We start from the raw sequence: 20,377 nt of genomic DNA, 5'->3' as shown, positions 1-20,377 counted from the left end.
ATTGATACATATATTTAAATATAGTTTTTAAATAATTAGTTCATTATTTATTTTAATTTAAGTAGATTTTTTGTTTAATTAATGATAAATAAGTCAGTTCAATATATTCGAATATAGTATTTGATTGAATTATTTAATTTCATGATTTTTTTCCCATTTTTATTCATATTAACTTTTTGAATTATATATTATGCTGCTTTATCTAAATTGATGTTTCATCAATAGTTATTGAACTGAATTGAGTTAAATAAGGACTATTTTTTTCTGTAGTGCTTTAGTTTGCTTCATAACTAATGAATTTTGAAACCTTAATAACATTTACACTGTCATTGTGCTTTCACAGCTGTACTTTTCATAATTGAAGAACTTTGCTAAATGAATACTGTTATTTTATTGTTTATTGCTGTGAAGCTGCTTTAAAGCAATGTGTTTTGTATAAAGTGAATATGTAATGTTCGTTTTTATCCTCTCACAAGGTTCATCCGGTAGTCCGGGACAGCCCAGCGTAGCCAAGCGGAAGAAGCTGCCGGTGGAAAGCGTCTTCAACCGCTTCGACGACGATGAGGTGGACGAGGCGCCTCGGAAAAGGAAGCTGGTGCCTTTAGACTACGAGGATGAGGAGAAGGGAGCAGATGTGGGAGCGTTGGGCGGCGGCAAAGGAGTCAATACGGAAGAGAAGCGCAAACACATCAAGAGTCTGATCGAGAAGATTCCCACGGCCAAACCAGAACTCTTCAACTACCCGCTCGACTGGTCTGTCGTCGACACGGTAAGACTCATGCTTGTCGTGTCATGTACCCCTTTTCCACCAAGGCAGTGCTGGTGCTAGTTCGGAGCCAGAGCCTAGTTTCAAATTGGTTCTTTGTCTTGTTCTTTGTCACCCAAAGCACCAGCTCCGAGCCAGAAAAAGTGGTTCTCATGTAGCACCAAAACATTGCTGGGCTAGAAGTAAGAACCGCTTACGTCAGCGGCTGGAGGCGGAGTTACGTGACCAACAAGATGAACACAAACTTGTGACCGCCATTTTTAAAATAGCAGCTAATCAAGCCTTATGCTTTTGATTCGATCTCGCAGTATTATGATATCATACGCTAGCCTGTGGAAAGCCAAACCGGTTCTTAAAGGCTTGTCAGTCGAACCGACTTAGAACTGACACTAGCACTGGTTCTGAACTAGCACCCGGTTCATTATGGTGGAAAAGGGGTAATGGAGGTGTTGCTGCTTATTTCTCAAACTGTTTTAATGTTGTGTAACTTGTGTTTTTGAATATTCCCACCATTCACAGACGCTTATGGAGAAGCGTATTCGACCATGGATCAATAAGAAGATCGTAGAGTACATCGGTGAAGAAGAAGCCACATTAGTTGACTTTGTTTGCTCTAAGGTAGTGTTTTTTTTTCTTTTTAAATAATGGTGATTTTAGGATGACCTTTATTATTTTATAATAATAAATTAGTTTTATTTTAAGACCTTTTTATGCTATTCTAAGTTGAATTGATGTTGGCGATTGATAGTGGATACTATGGTATCAAGGTTGCGCGGTTGAGGCTTGCGCCACTTCTCGAGGAGAAATTAAAACAAATCCCCAAAAAGTCCCTCTGAGGAGATCTTCCAGTGGTGTTTTCTTGGCTCTATCTAGTCAAGAGGCTGGATTCAGGCACCTTCACCCTCATCCTGCACAGAGGAATAGCAGAAATAAAAAGACTAAGTACTACAGTGATTGGGTTTTTCACATTGTTATAAAGGCAAGATTTTAATATTTAGTTAACACTTAAGAATAATGGTCATAAGTTAACATTAACAAAGATTAATGAATGCTTTAAGTGCAGTTCATTATTAGTTCATGTTCATTTCAACATTTACTAAGTAAGGGGTAATGTCCACCCAGCCGGTTGTTATCGCAGAATAAACCCCAAAAGAGTGATCAGGACCCCGACGCGAAGCGGAGCATCACTCTGAAGGGGTTTATTCTGCGATAACAACCGGCTGGGTGGACATTATCCCGCTTATTACACGGCTACTAGTCTCAAATAAATAATTATTAGACACAAAATATTGTCTTGAGATTAAATATTTTATTTGCTCTTACGCAAAGCTTCCGCGAAGAAAAACAGTTCCAACCTGCTTTAAGCCTTTATCTATTGCTGCTAAATGTTGAAAATGAATGCTGAAAGGGTTAGTTCACCCAAAAATGAAACCAAGCCTATGATTTACTCACCCTCAAGTCATTATAGGTGTTTATGACATTCTTCTTTCAGACAAATACAATCGGAGTTATATTTAAAAAGTCCAGGCTAACGTTAATCCCAGCAGTAGTTGTGTTTGAAGTCCATAAAAAATGCCGCTGTCCGTCAAATAACGTGCTCCACACGACTCCGATGGGTTAATAGAGCCTTCTGATTCCAATCGATGCGTTTGTGTAAGAAAAATATCCATATTTAAAACTTTATAAAGGAAACCCGCCTTGAAGTCTTCCATTGTAACCCACGGCTGTTTAAGCCACAAGATGGCGCCAGCGTTAAGCACAGAAGTAGTACCGGTCAAGATAACTCGCAGTACCCGGATGAGCGGGTGTTATCTGGAAATAACATACCGCTGGAATGCGCGATTGACCAATCAGAATCAAGTATTTCACAGAGCCGTGTAATAATACATTATTAAAATCTTGTTAACATTAGTAAATGCACTGTGAACTAACAGGAACAAACCATGGACAGCTGTATTTATATTAACTAACGTTAACAAAAATGAATAAATGTACTGCTCATGGTTAGTTCATATTAGTATACATTAACTAATGTTAAGTAATAACCATTATTCTAAAGTGTTACCATTATTTGTTATAATTTGTATCATTACACTTGCAAGAGTTTACAAAAACAGAAGACAAAAATGCCATAATAATCAACAAATTATTGAACAAATCCCTGTACACATTTTTTAGAGATGGTAAAATTCAACACCTGGTTCTGCAACAGCACAGCGTTCTCCTTTAGTCTGTGAACACGTCCTCGCGCTGGTCTTTCTCTCCATGAGGCATTAACTACCACAGAAAACAGCCGTGTATCTTTTGCCCTGAAACGTGGGGATGCAAATCTGCCGGTCAGTGCGGTTTGGTCTGTTATCTTTCTACATACAGACAGAGGTGACTGAGCCTCTCACTGTGGTGATTATTAGTCTTTGGAAAGTCAAGATGCCAACACACCTCCGATTTGAATGGGTCACGTCAACATCTACGTGCTTGCCTTCGCCATGCTTCTGTTTAAAGGTATAAATATGCTATTCAGATCATATGAATGAACAGAAAACATTTACAGGGCGTAACGCTAGCTGCAACTTGCTCGTTGCTAGGGTTGGGAGCCGAAACCCGTTTCCAATATGGCACCTGTACCAATATAACCGGTTTGTACCGGACCGAATCAGCACGCAGATTTCGGTTCCTCATTTTGGTGCCGCCCACTTAAGTTTAAACGCGCGTACGCGCTTTGGCTGGCTCTGAGCCAGAGAGAGACACACTCGGCTCTCGTCACACATCACAACTACTGTGTTTTTAACCACATCATGTTTATTTTAGGTTCCAGACATTTAAATGCACATTAAAATACTAGCAAAAAACTCACACTTATGTCTAAAGAAGCGGCAATAACTCCTTTCAGACAGTTATAATTTGACCACGTGTTTTATTCATATCAGATAAACATCTTCTAAGTAACTTAACTAGTCTATATAGTTTCCCAGTTCAGCGCTCACTCACTTTCATGTATTTCGGGAGACACGGATGAATTTACGTGATGTAAATCCGACAGATCTGATTTTCTGAGGCACAAACTGGCGGCGCCCATCGTGCATTATAGATCAACTAACATGATCATTATGACAAAACACATTCACTTACACACATTTGAAAATCAGAATACCAGATAGTTAACATGTCATATTTTGAATACATTTTTTAAAAATACATCTGTGATACAGCACTATTGTGACTAGGGATGGGTATCGTTAAGGTTTTAACGGTATTACTACTCTTACCGATACTGCTTATCGGTCCGGTACTTTAACGGTATTCTTATCGGTACTTTTTGAGATTTTATCTCAAAATTGATATATATATATATATATATATATATATATATATATATATATATATATATATATATATATATATATATATATATATATATATATATATGCACACACACACAATTAACAAAAATACACAGCCTACACATGCAGTGCTTTCATTTCAGGAAGAATTCTACTAATCAAATGTAAAATAACACTGTTCATCATAAATAGCCAAATTAATGCTTATTAAAGCTGAAGTTATTCATGCAAGAGCTGTGAGTGATTTTCTCTTTGCATTTGGTTGTTTAATTCGCAGTAATTCGTCAGCATGTTTATTTACACTGCTGCCTCTTTAAGACAGACGTGCAGATCTATAGGCGACTGATAATAGGCAGATGAGCTATATTTTCTCCTGACTATATCCATAATAACTACGTCCATTTTAGACACAAACTGTTGTGTTTAAGAGACTCTCCAAGCCGGTCATTTTGACATAAATGTTTGTGTACATTTGATCGTTTAGACGCGAGTGTGAAACCGAAAGACAGTGTAATTTGCTCGTCTCGTTGCGGCTGTTTCAGAGCGCGCGCGTCGACTTGGGAACAATCTCTTGCGCTCATTTTTGTGCTTTTAATCGCTCTTTTTATTATTAAACGCGTCCCACAATTTACCAACAGTGGCTAGACTGTATTTTACAACAATCACTGATCGTGCTGATTCTGTCATTACGTTTGAGTTTGGAGAAATGACAGGCTACTGCTGCAAAGGGAATTAAGTTGGGCTAGACATAAATATTATTATTATAATCTTTGGAAGACAACATCTAAAATAAAAGCAGACTATCACAGATCTAAAGTGTAACCAGGCTACGTTTGAATGTTTGGTTCTGTCCTCGGCTGTCGTTTGCGGAGCTCTCTCTCTCTCTCTCTCTCTCTCTCTCTCTCTCTCTCTCTCTCTCTCTCTCTCTCTCTCTCTCTCTCTCTCTCTCTCTCTCTCTCTCTCTCTCTCTCTCTCTCTCTCTCTCTCTCTCTCTCTCTCTCGTCACGTGTATTTTCAAAAGTACCGACAGCAGAACCGATAACGTCCGAGCTTATCGATACAACGGTCTTTCAAAATTCAGCCCCGGGGCCCGTTTAATACCGGTTTTCGGTACCCATCCCTAATTGTGACTGCTGTGTGTAATGTAAGAAGCACAACGCACCTTCATGGAAACAATAAAGCGATACGTTCTAAAATATTTAGCCAGAAAATATGGTCTTATTTCAGCAAAATAATGTTAAACCTTAAAGGTGCCCTGTGTAAAAATCGAGGTAAAAATATCCCAAAAATGACCTACACGCATCAAAAGAATGAGAAGAAATAACGGCAATGATGTCATTAAATAAATGTCAAGTTATAGTGCTGCAGAGATATCAACCTTAATTAGCAGTAGCATTACTAGCCCCGGCACGACAGGTGTCGTAATACCAGTCTCGGCCATGGGAGGCGGTATGCGGGCAACATAACCACCAGCCAACCTGCAATACACGAATAACTCGCTCGGCTTGTGGGCGTACTTGAACCTGATGCCAATCGTGTGGAGATTACAGCCCACTACTTCATTTCTGTTCAGGGAAGAGAGCGGACGGATGGCCGAAGCCCTTGGCCCCTTAAATGTATCTGATATGATAAAAATAGCTGTTTTTACCTGACGGGGAAAAGTGGAAGTGCGGGCGCCCGGCGACTGTGTCATAATAAGAGTCCTGGTACTCGCGAGCCGTTTAGAAGAGGCGCCCTCCAGTGGATGAAAAGTTGCATAGTGCACCTTTAAAGATGGTGAATTTTTTTTAATAAAAAGTCATTCTTTAATGTCATCCACCGTCGTTTTGTGTCTCTTGTTTTAATTAATTTTTTATCTTTTAAGTACCGGTTTAGGCACCAGTACCGTTTTAAAAGTACTTGTTTGGCACCGGTATCGTAAAAAACCCAAACGATACCCAACCCTACTAGTTGCTATCGTGCCTGTAAAGCGAGGTCACAGTGTAGTTTTAGCTTCCCTGTTGTTTAAAACATGAATCCCGATTCATTTAACATCTCAACCCACTTGAATCGTCACATTTTTATTGATTTTAGACCAGTGAATCATTAGATCCCTACTCTTCTCATATAAAATGAGTAACGAGTGTTCGGTAAATGTTGGCTTTTGATTTCAATCACAGTAACTGCTCCGTACCAAATGCATTTTATCCAAAGCGACTTGCATATGATTCAATAAGTCTTTAAGAACAACTCTTGTCGTTTGTTCTCAGGTGATGGCCCACAGTACACCACAAGGGATCTTAGATGACGTCGCGATGGTAAGTTTGGGCTTTACACACCATTTTTAAGACTCCAATTGTGTCATTACGACTGCTTACGTTATTTAACTACCTACCTTCGTCTCCTCAGGTGCTGGATGAAGAGGCTGAGGTCTTCATAGTTAAAATGTGGAGGCTATTGATTTATGAAACTGAAGCCAAGAAGATCGGACTTGGGAAATGAACAAGCATTGAACGCAGATGAACTTTGCTTTTTACTTCCCGTTTGGGCTGGACAGCTCATCTAAGGTTTAAAAACAACTTGGGAAACTCGACCATTTCCAACCATTGGAGTTAATAAATATTGAGCCGTTTCATTTCTCACGTCCCAGACGCGTCCGATAAGACTGCGGCAGCCGCGAGCACCGACTCTAAACGTCTGTTTTAAAGCTACCGAGAGGAAGAGGTTTGATTTCTCAGGGCCTTCCTGTTGAATCCATCTTCAGTGTAGCGTCATCTTGCCCGGTTTAGCGGTTCTTTCTTTGAGTACCCGATGTAAAATCCTACTGTATTGATTGCCAATCAAGTCTGGGTTGTGATTTTTACCATTTCTGTTCTTTTGGTCGCCCTCACCAACCGTACCAAAGAGTTTTCCCCAGTTGTTTCGCTAAAACAAAACCAGTCGATTGGACCCCAACACTGTTCAGAAAGTCTCTCGCTAAACTGAAATACATGAAAACGATTGTCTTTGTTTTTGTACTTATCAGTGGATGTGTTTTGAATAAAAGTGATTTTTTTTTTTTTTAGTAAAATCATTTTGTGTGTGCATATTACTGTGTTCTGTCCTGGCTCAGTTTTGAAGCGGCACGATAATTCCTGCATATTTACTTGCAACCACTGATCTATAAAAATGATATTATATAGATCATTGCTTGCAACAGACCAATCGCTGGGAGCTGGAGGTAACAATTCGGCAAAGGGGAAATTAAAACTCTTGAATATTAACATTACAGTGGTGTAAAATACTTAATTACTATACGTATTAGTATAAAGAAATACAATTTCACTTTTTACTTTACTTTTTATTTAATTTGGGAGCAAACCAGCGAGGCTTTGGTAAAAGTGTACATTAAAGACGCGTATTGACCGCAAAGGCTCCTAAAAGGACTAAATAGGACACCCTACGGTCTCAGACTTACAGTCTTGTTCAAAATAATAGCAGTACAATGTGACTAACCAGAATAATCAAGGTTTTTAGTATATGTTTTATTGCTACGTGGCAAACAAGTTACCAGTAGGTTCAGTAGATTGTCAGAAAACAAATGAGACCCAGCATTCATGATATGCACGCTCTTAAGGCTGTGCAATTGGGCAATTAGTTGAAAGGGGTGTGTTCAAAAAAATAGCAGTGTCTACCTTTGACTGTACAAACTCAAAACTATTTTGTACAAACATTTTTTTTTTCTTCTGGGATTTAGCAATCCTGTGAATCACTAAACTAATATTTAGTTATATGACCACAGTTTTTTAAAACTGCTTGACATCTGTGTGGCATGGAGTCAACCAACTTGTGGCACCTCTCAGCTGTTATTCCACTCCATGATTCTTTAACAACATTCCACAATTCATTCACATTTCTTGGTTTTGCTTCAGAAACAGCATTTTTGATATCACCCCACAAGTTCTCAATTGGATTAAGGTCTGGAGATTGGGCTGGCCACTCCATAACATTAATTTTGTTGGTTTGGAACCAAGACTTTGCCCGTTTACTAGTGTGTTTTGGGTCATTGTCTTGTTGAAACAACCATTTCAAGGGCATGTCCTCTTCAGCATAGGGCAACATGACCTCTTCAAGTATTTTAACATATGCAAACTGATCCATGATCCCTGGTATGCGATAAATAGGCCCAACACCATAGTAGGAGAAACATGCCCATATCATGATGCTTGCACCTCCATGCTTCACTGTCTTCACTGTGTACTGTGGCTTGAATTCAGAGTTTGGGGGTCGTCTCACAAACTGCCTGTGGCCCTTGGACCCAAAAAGAACAATTTTACTCTCATCAGTCCACAAAATGTTCCTCCATTTCTCTTTAGGCCAGTTGATGTGTTCTTTGGCAAATTGTAACCTCTTCTGCACATGCCTTTTTTTTAACAGAGGGACTTTGCGGGGGATTCTTGAAAATAGATTAGCTTCACACAGACGTCTTCTAACTGTCACAGTACTTACAGGTAACTCCAGACTGTCTTTGATCATCCTGGAGGTGATCATTGGCTGAGCCTTTGCCATTCTGGTTATTCTTCTATCCATTTTGATGGTTGTCTTCCGTTTTCTTCCACGTCTCTCTGGTTTTGCTCTCCATTTTAAGGCATTGGAGATCATTTTAGCTGAACAGCCTATCATTTTTTGCACCTCTTTATAGGTTTTCCCCTCTCTAATCAACTTTTTAATCAAAGTACGCTGTTCTTCTGAACAATGTCTTGAACGACCCATTTTCCTCAGCTTTCAAATGCATGTTCAACAAGTGTTGGCTTCATCCTTAAATAGGGGCCACCTGATTCACACCTGTTTCTTCACAAAATTGATGACCTCAGTGATTGAATGCCACACTGCTATTTTTTTGAACACACCCCTTTCAACTAATTCAACTAACTGCCCAATTGCACAGCCTTAAGAGCGTGCATATCATGAATGCTGGGTCTCATTTGTTTTCTGAGAATCTACTGAACCTACTGGTAACTTGTTTGCCACGTAGCAATAAAAAAATATACGAAAAACCTTGATTATTCTGGTTAGTCACATTGTACTGCTATTATTTTGAACAAGACTGTATATAGCCAAATGTAATTTATTCCTGTGATCAAAGCTGAATTTATCATCATTACTCCAGTCTTCAGTGTCACATGATCCGTCACTAATCATTCTCATATGAGGATCTGATGATCAACACACATTTATGATTATTATTATTGTTAAACAGTTGTGTAGACCTTTTTTTCAGGATTCTTTGATGAATAGAAAGTTCAAATGAACAGCATTTATTTTAAATGTAACATCATAAATGTCACTTTTGATCAATTTAATGCATCCTTGCAGAATAAATGTATTAAGTTGTTTTCCAAAAAAGTTTTCTTACTGACTTGCACATGAAGGATCAGTGACACTGAAGACTGGAGTAATGATGATAAATTCAGCTTTGATCACAGGAATAAATCACACTTTACTATATATTCACATAGAGAACCGCTTTTACATTTTAATATTCCACAATATTATTTTTTTTGGTTGTATTTTTAATAGAATAAATGCAGCCTTGTTGAGCAGAAGAGACTTCTATAACATTTAAAAAATCTTACAGATCAAAAACCTCTTCAGTGTATATTAGATCCCAGAGCGATTTGTAATATGTAGGAATAAAAATGGAAAAGAGCACAACTTCCAACAACTTTCCAGAAATTTACTGAGATTGAAGCAGAGCGAGAAACATGTTTTAATTCACAGAAATATACAACTGTAAAATCTGAAGTTTTCACTCTGCATGTTAATATTGATCATAGTTGTGACGGTTTAAAAGGCCACCGGTTAAAAATAAACATCACGGCTTTAAAATGTGTGTCCCTTAATTTGCTGCAACGTCACTAGTTGGTCGCTTCCATACAAAAGCAGTTTATGGGAATCCATTTCTGCACTGAAGGAATTGCTGGTTTTTCATCTAGTCCTCCGTTTTGGCCTCCATTTCCTCCGCGTCGTCGTCACCATCCACCTCTGCGTTCTCCCGCTCCAAACGCTCCAGCTGCCGCTGCAGTTCTGTTTCATCCGTGTCCGTCACCACTTTAGGCTGAAACATTCATGCATGAGAGTGCATTCAGGGCAAATACATCTCTAAAACATTGCATGGTACTTTTGGTCCCTTTTAGGTTTACTTTAAACACCACAGACCGCAAATCACCATCAGTGATGTTTGATTCTTGAACGGATCTTTCTTTTGAGTCGATTCACAGAATCAAACTTTAGAGACACATCCAGAAAGGAAAGTTAGCCTTTACATTCAAGCCCAAATCAGAAAGATTCAACTGAGCTGGTTCTTCACCAGTCAGAACCGACTCAATTGGTTCTTTTTGATTTGTTAATTTCGAAGCAGTTCTTTGGTTCAGTACCCATCTGCACGTGTAAAGCAATATGTATACAATGCAATTTTTTTTGTCATCTGAAATTTAAAATTTCATTCTGTGATTCTGCTCGACCTCTTAAAATAACAATTTGTTTAAAGGGGGGGTGAAATGCTGTTTCATGCATACTGATCTTTTTACACTGTTAAAGACTTGGAATCCCATACTAAACATAGACAAAGTTTCAAAAGTTAAGGTGGACGTTTGATGGGAGTATTTCTTTGTCAAAAATACTACTTCCGGTTAGTCATAAGTTTCGGCAAGTTTTTTGAGATCATGCGTTCCCATTGACGTTAGTGGGGGCGGAATTTCCTTGTATGGGCCTTACGGACAATTCTACTGGAAGAGCGTGAGAGAGAGCGAGGGAGAGAGCGAAAGCAACAGCCGACGCCCATCAAAGCGCTGGCTTGTAGGATGCTAAACAGGTGATATAACCAGTAGCTACTGACTTACCCACTGATAGGCCGGCGGTCGATCTGTATTAGCACTTTCCTCACGCGACGGGCGAATCACTTTCCTCACTGAGCGAATCACTTTCCTCACAGAGCGACTCACTTTCCTCACGCGGCAGGCGAATCACTTTCCTCACTGAGCGAATCACTTTCCTCACCGAGCGACTCACTTTCCTCACGCGGCGGGCGAATCACTTTCCTCACTGAGCGAATCACTTTCCTCACAGAGCGAATCACTTTCCTCACAGAGCGACTCACTTTCCTCACGCGGCGGGCGAATCACTTTCCTCACTGAGCGAATCACTTTCCTCCCAGAGCGAATCACTTTCCTCACGCGGCGGGCGAATCACTTTCCTCACTGAGCGAATCACTTTCCTCACAGAGCGAATCACTTTCCTCACAGAGCGACTCACTTTCCTCACGCGGCGGGCGAATCACTTTCCTCACTGAGCGAATCACTTTCCTCACAGAGCGAATCACTTTCCTCACAGAGCGACTCACTTTCCTCACTGCAGCGCGCTGCTGCACACGTCATTATTTAGCTCCGCTCACATGACACGCCCCCACCCGCTCGGCTTTTTCCGGAAAGACTCGGAACAGCGCATCTTTCTTATATAATTATTAAAAAAATAAAGACTTTTCGGAGATATGCAGGATGCAATGCTACTCTATAGGTACTCAAGATTGACATGACACTGACTGAAACTGAGTGTTTCACCCCCCCTTTAAGAATCGAACATCATGATTCTGAGAGGTCTAACCTCAAAACATTTTAACGATCGTCAACTTGTGTTTATTTAAAGGTCAGGTGGCTGCCTGCTGTTTGGCTTTAAATAGACAAATGCAACAGTTCTTCTAAACTTGATTGATGGAGTGTGTAGCTTTTTATTTCTTAATCAACCATGTAGGAAGACATATCATGGCCATATTCCAGGATGACAATGTGAAGAGGCTCAGATTGTGAGAGAATGGTTGAGGGAGCATTTTCACGCATGAATCGACACCTCCGAGTCCAGACCTTAAACTCATTTAAAAGTCTTTGGGATGTGCTGGAGGAGTCTTTACAGAGAGCTGGACTCTTGCATTGCAAATTTAAGATCTTGACTAAGAACTGATGCACCTTTTAATCTCAACATTTTATTTCCATCAAGAGGCGCATCAGTTTTTTGGCACTCCAATCAGGGTTATAGAGGAACTTGCCAAACATACAACATGCCAAAAAATCGATTCACAGAAGAATCTAGATTCTCATTTGCAACGATTCAGCATCGATCTGAAATGTCCAAGCCAGCTGATTTTATTAATTTATTAAAACGATTCTGTTCACCTCCATTTTGTATCTAGCCTTTACGTGACGTAGAGTCCTGCAACGGCATAAAAGTGGCTAAAACGGGTGGATTGTGACATTTATAAAAATCACGGGCGGGGGTGCGGGCGGATAATTAACTGCAGGCGGGTAGTAGCGCGGATGAAAAATATGTGCAATATTTCTGTGGCGAGGTGGACGAGCGAGACCGGGGCGTGATTGTAAATGAGCGTCATCTGCGAGCCACACCGGTCTCGAGTCCTCTGAGGGAGCTCGAGGCATATAAGGACGAGAGATCACCAGACCTGGATTTGACGTTGAGTTGTGTTTACGTTTTATTATGTGTGTGCGCGTGGCAGTTGGCCATGAGGGGCTGCCCACGTTACTTTCGTTTTGTTTAGTTAAAGTTCCCACCTCCTTCTTCCCCCATCGAACATACTGTATTACAATTTCTATGTCCAAATTCCCATTAAACATACACACAACAACGATATGCCATCTGACCTATCACGTCACCACCACTGCGACGGTGCAACTTTTGTTGATGCCTCTCGTAGCCCAGATGGAGCGAGCGTTGCAGGACTAGCAATGGATATAGCACTTTCGACCTCCATTTCGTGATTGTAATAAATGTTAAATGTTAAGTAAAAGTAAAGTTGGTGAGTGGAGTATATGTAATTGTTGACAAAGAGAGGCAGAGCTTCATTAGCCAATTCATGACGCTGTTGATGTCGAGAGAGGTGCAAGATAAAAAATAAAGCATTTTAATTTTGAATGATTTTAGCGTGTGTGATTTATCACGGGCACGGGCCGGGTAACGGGCCAAATATTAACGGGTCTGGGCGGGTGCGGATTTAATTTTGATATTTTCAAAATAGAATTGTTTTGAATCGAAAATCGATTATGAATTGAATCGTGGCCTCAAAAATCGGAATCGGATTGAATCGTGAGATGGTAAAAGATTCCCACCCCTAATACAACATGCTAGAAACATCATGATCACTGCAATAATGATCCAGTCACTGACTCTTAAGCATTTGTCTATTTAAATCCTTTGACTGGGTAGTGTATTCTCAGCTATTTAATACATTCATGATGCTCTGAAAGTTCCTCACCTCCATCTGGACATTGAAGACTCCTCGTTTCTCCTCGATCCGCTCCTTTATGGCGATCATAGCCTGGTTGAGCACCGACAGACCCTCTGTGCGCTCCAGAGTCGTGGTGGTCATGACGTATCGCGGCGGTGCAATCAGATTGATCTGAAAGAAATCACACCCGTTTCTAATGACAGAACCTGTGGATCATAAAACTGCTTCTGAAACATACAGCAGAATATAAAGGAGGCACCTTGATAGGCATGGCCTCTGTGGAGCAGTTAAGCCCCGCCCTCAGAGCGTCCTTGACCGCATCAATGCCTTCATATCCGTAACAAGCCACCTCAATGTCTGTCGACGGGTTAAAAGGAAACATGCTAAACATACATAAACACAGCAGATGGCATATATAAGATAGTGACATATATTGTAAGCATTGGCCATACATTTTTTTTGCGGAGAGTCCTATCACACCAAGTACAAATAGCGTGCTTTGTTGGGAAGTGCTATTCAGACTACTTCTGCCTAACAATGCATGTTTGGGCCAAACAAGATTAAAAAAACTAACAGGCATATTTCAGCGTCTTCAGTGGTGTAGTCAGTAAAGCGTAAGGCTTAAGGATCTTGGTTTTGACGCGATCGACCAGGGTTCAAATCCGCCTTTTGCCGAGCTCGCTCTTCTCTTTCCCCATCACACATCACATCGCAAAGGCACTTACTTACAATAAAAATTAAGGAAATGTTCTAAATATAGAAATAAAGTACTTAATGAAATGCTTAATAATAATAAAAGCATTTATTGATTAGGGGTCGGTGTAGGGAGGGCTTTTATTGTCACATTAAGGCGGCATCCATTTAAACATTTTAATAAATATAATTATTTACACTATTATAATTGCATCCTGTTAATGTACAATACTGAGGTGCAAATAGTATGTATCTGTCAAAATAAAGTATAAAAAGTATCTAATTATTATTGCAAATAGCTACTTTTACATGGTGTAAATGGAATATATCACTATTTTCACTTAGTAAATATCCTCTACAGCTCTTGGCACTTAGAGTAAATATCATCTATCGCTAAGAACATGTTATTTTCACTGAGTGCAAATAGCTGCTGCCTTATGTGTTAATCAAAGGAGACGTAGGAATGTTCTCCAAGCATTAATGTCAAGGAAAGCCCTTTATATTTGGGAGCGGCCACGTTTGAGGTGTTTAAGGAGGTTTTTATAGTATGCGATTTCACAGAGGACATTTTCAGATGAACAGATTTTTTTTTTTTTTGAGCTGTGCAGTGCAATAGGGCAATAAATAAAGAACTGTCTTTTCTTCTGTCCCAACATACCCGCACCATCTTTAACAAATAATCATTTGTATGCCAGGTGACCTGTAAATGCAAAAAATTTCCATTGCAGTTTTGTGAAATATTCCTTTTTTAAATTGCCTAAAAAACCACCTGCATAAAAATGTATTTTCTGACATATGGAAGTTTTTGGGAAATTGACGCGTTTCCATTAGGTCTAATTTCAGTTTGCTCAATTTGAAGGGTAATGTAATCACAGCTAATGTAAAGCTATTTGAGTAAAAAACAAAAAAAAAACACTATATAAATGTAATGAATTACTATTAATTTGATACATTTAATGCATATTAATTTCTTTGCAAAAATTCTTATTGATCCCTGAACTTCATAGTATACAGCTAAAATAATATATATATATGTATATATATATATATATATATATATATATATATATATATATATATATATAGTATATAAACGTAGCAATTTTAAGGTCAATGAAACTCTATTTTTATATGTATTTGTGTAAAAGGAATTTTCACAGCCCACAAAGCTAGTAATAAGGTATGAACAAGATTAGTATTACATTCATCTACAGCCAAAGCATAACAAAATAATGTTGCAATGCATGCAGTAAAAGATACACAGATAGATAGATAATTATAATAAGTGACTGTTAAGGTTGTGGATTAGTTAAAATATATAAATATAAAATAAGAACAAATTTAAAAAAAAAAATATATATATATATATATAAAAAAGGTACATTAAAATACTTTAAATTCAATTGCATTAGAACTATCAGTATTGTAAAGTGCGATATATATTTTTATAATAAAATACCAGCTCTTATTTTGACAGCCTGTGGAGTGAGCCGTCTGTTGATGTTGTCGATGAGCACATTTCTCTCTTCCTCTGTCAGATCCAAACCATCCAGGATGGAGGGATCACTGTGAATGAAAAAAGAAAAACAAGCAAGATCATTTTCATGTTCAGTTTACACTACAGTCTTGCTTTGTGTTTATGCTGCGTTCCCGCCATCTCATAATTACCGTAATTACGAGATGACAACATGTGCCGTTCTACACGGAGCTGTTCACTTCCTCGTTTCTATGGCAACACTATCAATGCCATTATGAGTCAAGTGGCACAGCAGTCACATGGTACAAGTCGGAGCGCTCAGAAAACTCCCAGTTATCGCGCAAACACTTACGACACGGCCTGTTTGAAGACATCATAGGCGCCGTATCCAGGTTTCTTGTATTTCTCGTCAAACACCCATGCGGTGCGCTGGAACAAACTCTCCAACTGCTCGTCTTTAGTGTACTCCAACACTTCAGCGACATGCCGTAGGATACTGTACACCTGCAGTACAACAACAACTAAACATCCTCAAACCACAAAAACATTTATTTAACTTTCATTTAAAAAACATAACCATTAAAACACTCACGGTTTTGGATTTGGTGAATTTATCTTCACACTTGATGGCTTCTTCTGGAGACACTCTTCTCTTGGACAAATCTATGTATCCTGTAGAAGAAACAAAAAATCTCAAATTGGCCAAATGCATTTTGACGTCATGATTGGCAGCTGAGATCGACGGCTTCTCTGAGTGAGGTGGTCACTGAGGCACTAACACTTTTTTCGGCAGGAGATTGAAGCTTTAGCTAATTTCTACATTTTCATAACTTTATTTCACACAAACATAATGAATTGTTCAGCATCTGCGAGAGTGAGGGCGGGATTTTGATATTGCGCCTTTACTTTCTCTGCTTCCCTTTTTTCAGTGAAAGGTTGTGAAGATGTGTCGTCCATATTTTTTTTATAGACTATGGGCCAAACGTGCATAAAAACAGCTTTTACGAACCCATTGCAAATATTATATTGAAAGTATAATCTATCCAATGCAATTAACTAATGAGCTAATGCCATTAATATCATGTGTCTGTGTAATATGTACTCTTTTATCATTTTTCAGAGCTTGTTTTGTTTATTCTATGGATGGCTCAGCTAAACAGGCCAATAATAACTACAATTATTCCTTTTAATTATGCTAATGCCTCATTAAAACATTGACAAATGTATAAAACTGATCAGAGATCAGGTAAAACCCTTTTTTAAAGGTGCACTATGCAACTTTTCGTCCACTGGAGGGCGCCTCTTCTAAACGGCTAGCGAGTACCAGGACTCTTATTATGACACAGTCGCCGGGCGCCCGCACTTCCACTTTTTCCCGTCAGGTAAAAACAGCTATTTTTATAATATCAGATACATTTTAAGGGGCCAAGGGCTTCGGCCATCCGTCCGCTCTCTTCCCTGAACTGAAATGAAGTAGTGGGCTGTAATTTCCACACGATTGGCATCAGGTTCAAGTACGCCCACAAGCCGAGTTATTCGTGTATTGCAGGTTAGCTGGTGGTTATGTTGCCCGCATACCGCCTCCCATGGCCAAGACTGGTATTACGACACCTGTCGTGCCGGGGCTAGTAATGCTACTGCTAATTAAGATTGATATCTCTGCAGCACTATAACTTGACATTTATTTAATGACATCATTGCCCTTATTTCTTCTCATTCTTTTGATGCGTGTAGGTCATTTTTGGGATATTTTTACCAAAATGTTTACGCATGGCACCTTTAATGGTTCTCTTTCAATCTCCACGAAATCACATCCACCCCCAAGTGGCGTTTAGAAACAGTTATGACGTAACAAAGTCTTGTTTACTGAAATCACGTGACACTGATTCGAAACAAAAGATTAGTAAAGGTTTCGAAACATCATGAAGTAGTGTTCTGGGTAACACTTTATTTTAAGGTTCAGTTATTAACCAGTTGCTTATTATCATGCATATTACTAGGATATTGGCTGTTTACTTGTACTTATAAAGCACATATCAATGCCTTATTCTGCATCCTTTAATCCTACCCCATACCTAAACTTAAATGCTACAAAAACTACCTTACTAACAATTAATAAGCAGTAGGGCTGTGCAATATATCGAAATTATCGAAATATCGCAAATGTGCATACCGCAAACGGCATGCAATATCTGAATGATTATAATAGGCTACTTCAACATTGTGAAAAGTGTCTGTTTTAGGTTGACGCATAGAGCAGAGAATTGACTGGGCTAGATGTTAAAAAGAGTTATTAAACACAATAATTTGTGCAAAACAATAACTTGCAGTCTTGCGCTGTCTGACACACACACACACACGCACATGCACATGCACGCACGCACGCACGCACGCACGCACGCACGCACGCACACACACACACACACACACAGAAAAGTGAAAGACACTGCTGGTCACTTTGAGAAGTTGTAGCGATGCTTTCTTTTTCCAGAAAGAATGTGAAACACAAATGCTTTCATTCTCAGTTTTTACATTTTAAAAAATATATAATTTAAATAATTTTTACACACTAATTGCAATATCGTATTGCATATCGAATATTGCATTATTTAACAAGCTATTGCATATCGCATTTTCCTTATATATTATATACCTTATATATATATTTAATATCGCACAGCCCCATAAGCAGTAAAATAGGAGTTTATTAAGGCAAAAGTCATAGTTAATAGTGAATATGTGTTCCCCTAACTAAAGTGTTACCGTGTTTTGAAAGTGCTCTTACTAGGCTGTGCTACTTTCTGTTTCTGAACAGAAAACAACTATTTTATTTTACCCTTCTCTTTGTCCACTCTGATGACCACGACGCATTCGTTGCGGCCGATGCGGATGAGTTTGTTGATGGAGCGGATGCGTCTGCGCGAAAGCTCGCTCAGCAGGATCATGCCCTCGATGTTGTTATACTCCAGCAGACTGACATACGCGCCCATCTCGGCAATGGAGCGCACGTTCACCATCACCACATCCTCCACCTCCGGGAAACGGTGCTGGTAAAACCTACAGCTGAGGCCCGGCATCTCTACACAAGAAAAACAAGCAGAGCTGGGATCATATCGACAGATTAGCACTTCTTTAATGAACACAGGACTAACTGCCTTCATTTATTTAACAGATCTCATGTCTGATTTGTTTGCCTATATATATATATTTATATATAATCTATTGGTTTTCAGTCTTTTTTTCAGTCAGAAAACCCAAATGTGATTACCCTCATCCCAAAATTTAAAAGGAAGCAATATATATTTTCATCTATAAAGATCCATTTTAGATAAATATTACAAATGTGTAAAATATGATTTGGAAAATACTTAGTTTCTTAATTAAGTTGCATTGGTTTTTACATTAAAGTTACAATCCCTTTTTCCTACTCACTATATGTTTTATTTTAATATCATTTTTTTAAATTATTAATTAATTTTAATCAGTGTATTTATTTTAATCCTTTTTACAGCGCCGGTCAAAAGTTTGGAAACATTACTAATTATAATGTTTTTGAAAGTCTCTAATGCTCATCAAGCCTGCATTTATTTGATCAAACATACAGTAAAAACTGTAATATTGCGCAATATTATTACAATTTAAAATAACTGTTTTCTAAGTAAATATATAGTAAAGTGTAATTTATTCCTGTGATCAAAGCTGCATTTATCATCATTAATCAGCTTTGATCACAGGAATAAATTACAATTTACTATATATTCACACAGAGAACAGCTGTTTTAAATTCTAAAACTATTTTACAATATTACTGTTTTTTTTTGCTGTATTTTTGATCAAATAAATGCAGGCTTGATGAGCAGAAGACAGTGTTCCAATTTTTCTTTTCTTTTTTACATTGTTTTTCTCTTAACTCTTCCAGGCCCCAGTTTGAAAACCCCTGGTCTAATGTATTCTGTGTGCATGTATGTTATAAAAAATATATTGTATACTGTATGCATATTGCATGTGCTGTATAATTTGTTTAATGATGCACTGCTGACATGACATACACAATGTCTATCTATCTGTCTATCTGTCTATCTATCTATCTATCTATCTATCTATCTATCTATCTATCTATCTATCTATCTATCTATCTATCTATCTATCTATCTATCTGTGTGTCTGTCTGTCTGTAAATCTATCTATTGAACTGTCAGTCTATACATCATCCCTGTATAGCTGAGCACATGCTCTATGACAGCAGCGATTAAACACTCATATCATCCCAAACATGAGCTCAGCGTGAGCCGAACCATCACGGATGTAAAGGTAACTCAATCCCACCTGACAGGTGTCACAAACGGCTCACTTTAAAGCCTTTAAATCTCTATAAACTGTAGTATTTCTGCGAGTGTTAGTTGGCCATTGATCCTGCGATCCGCGAAAAGGATGAAGCGAGCAGCAGCCAGTGAATAGCAGGGGCGTTGCAATACGGCCGTACTTCAAAATAAAAGTAACTTCGTATGAGGACGAAACCTGCAAAAAAAAAAAAAACAATAAATCAAATACGCCAATAAATAAATAAACCCACAAAAGTCTACATAAATAAATACATTAGTGCTACATAGCACTACATAATAATTACACACACATATACTCTGTAAACAAGAAGTTTTATTTGTAATGTGATTCATCACGATTGATGGATTCGCGACTGCACTAATTTATTTATTTATTTATCCTTTTGTAGGTTTATTTATTTATTTGCATATTCATTTATTTATATTACTTTTATTTTAGCTGGTTTCGTCCTCCAAGCTCTTAAAGTCGAGGAAAAATTATAAATAACACATTAAGTAAAATTA

General features: G+C 38.5%; 2 protein-coding genes across 2 annotated transcripts in view; one reads left to right on the top strand and one right to left on the bottom strand.

Moving 5' to 3' along the window:
* rbm25b (RNA binding motif protein 25b) overlaps nucleotides 1-7,174 on the top strand; it is a 38,556-nt gene extending 31,382 nt beyond the window's left edge. The window contains exons 15-18 of the mRNA XM_067418239.1: nucleotides 477-769; nucleotides 1,286-1,384; nucleotides 6,357-6,404; nucleotides 6,496-7,174. Of these exons, the coding sequence (XP_067274340.1) occupies nucleotides 477-769; nucleotides 1,286-1,384; nucleotides 6,357-6,404; nucleotides 6,496-6,588 (533 nt within the window). The 3' untranslated portion in view covers nucleotides 6,589-7,174. The remainder of the gene's footprint in view (nucleotides 1-476; nucleotides 770-1,285; nucleotides 1,385-6,356; nucleotides 6,405-6,495) is intronic.
* Nucleotides 7,175-9,781: 2,607 nt separating this feature from the next.
* eif2s1b (eukaryotic translation initiation factor 2, subunit 1 alpha b) lies at nucleotides 9,782-19,991 on the bottom strand. The gene is made up of 8 exons (XM_067418753.1): nucleotides 19,857-19,991; nucleotides 18,367-18,609; nucleotides 16,123-16,202; nucleotides 15,883-16,034; nucleotides 15,513-15,619; nucleotides 13,620-13,717; nucleotides 13,388-13,531; nucleotides 9,782-10,183 (listed from the first exon to the last, which is right to left on the bottom strand). Exons 2-8 carry the CDS (start codon nucleotides 18,605-18,607, stop codon nucleotides 10,058-10,060), a joined length of 948 nt encoding a protein of 315 aa, XP_067274854.1. The 5' UTR covers nucleotides 18,608-18,609; nucleotides 19,857-19,991; the 3' UTR covers nucleotides 9,782-10,057.
* Between the last annotated feature and the right edge of the window lie 386 nt (nucleotides 19,992-20,377).

This window comes from Pseudorasbora parva, chromosome 15 (assembly GCF_024679245.1).
Source record: "Pseudorasbora parva isolate DD20220531a chromosome 15, ASM2467924v1, whole genome shotgun sequence".
Taxonomy (NCBI): domain Eukaryota; kingdom Metazoa; phylum Chordata; class Actinopteri; order Cypriniformes; family Gobionidae; genus Pseudorasbora; species Pseudorasbora parva.
Note: the sequence above shows the minus strand (reverse complement) of the source record. Positions and strands in the feature narration are given on the sequence as shown.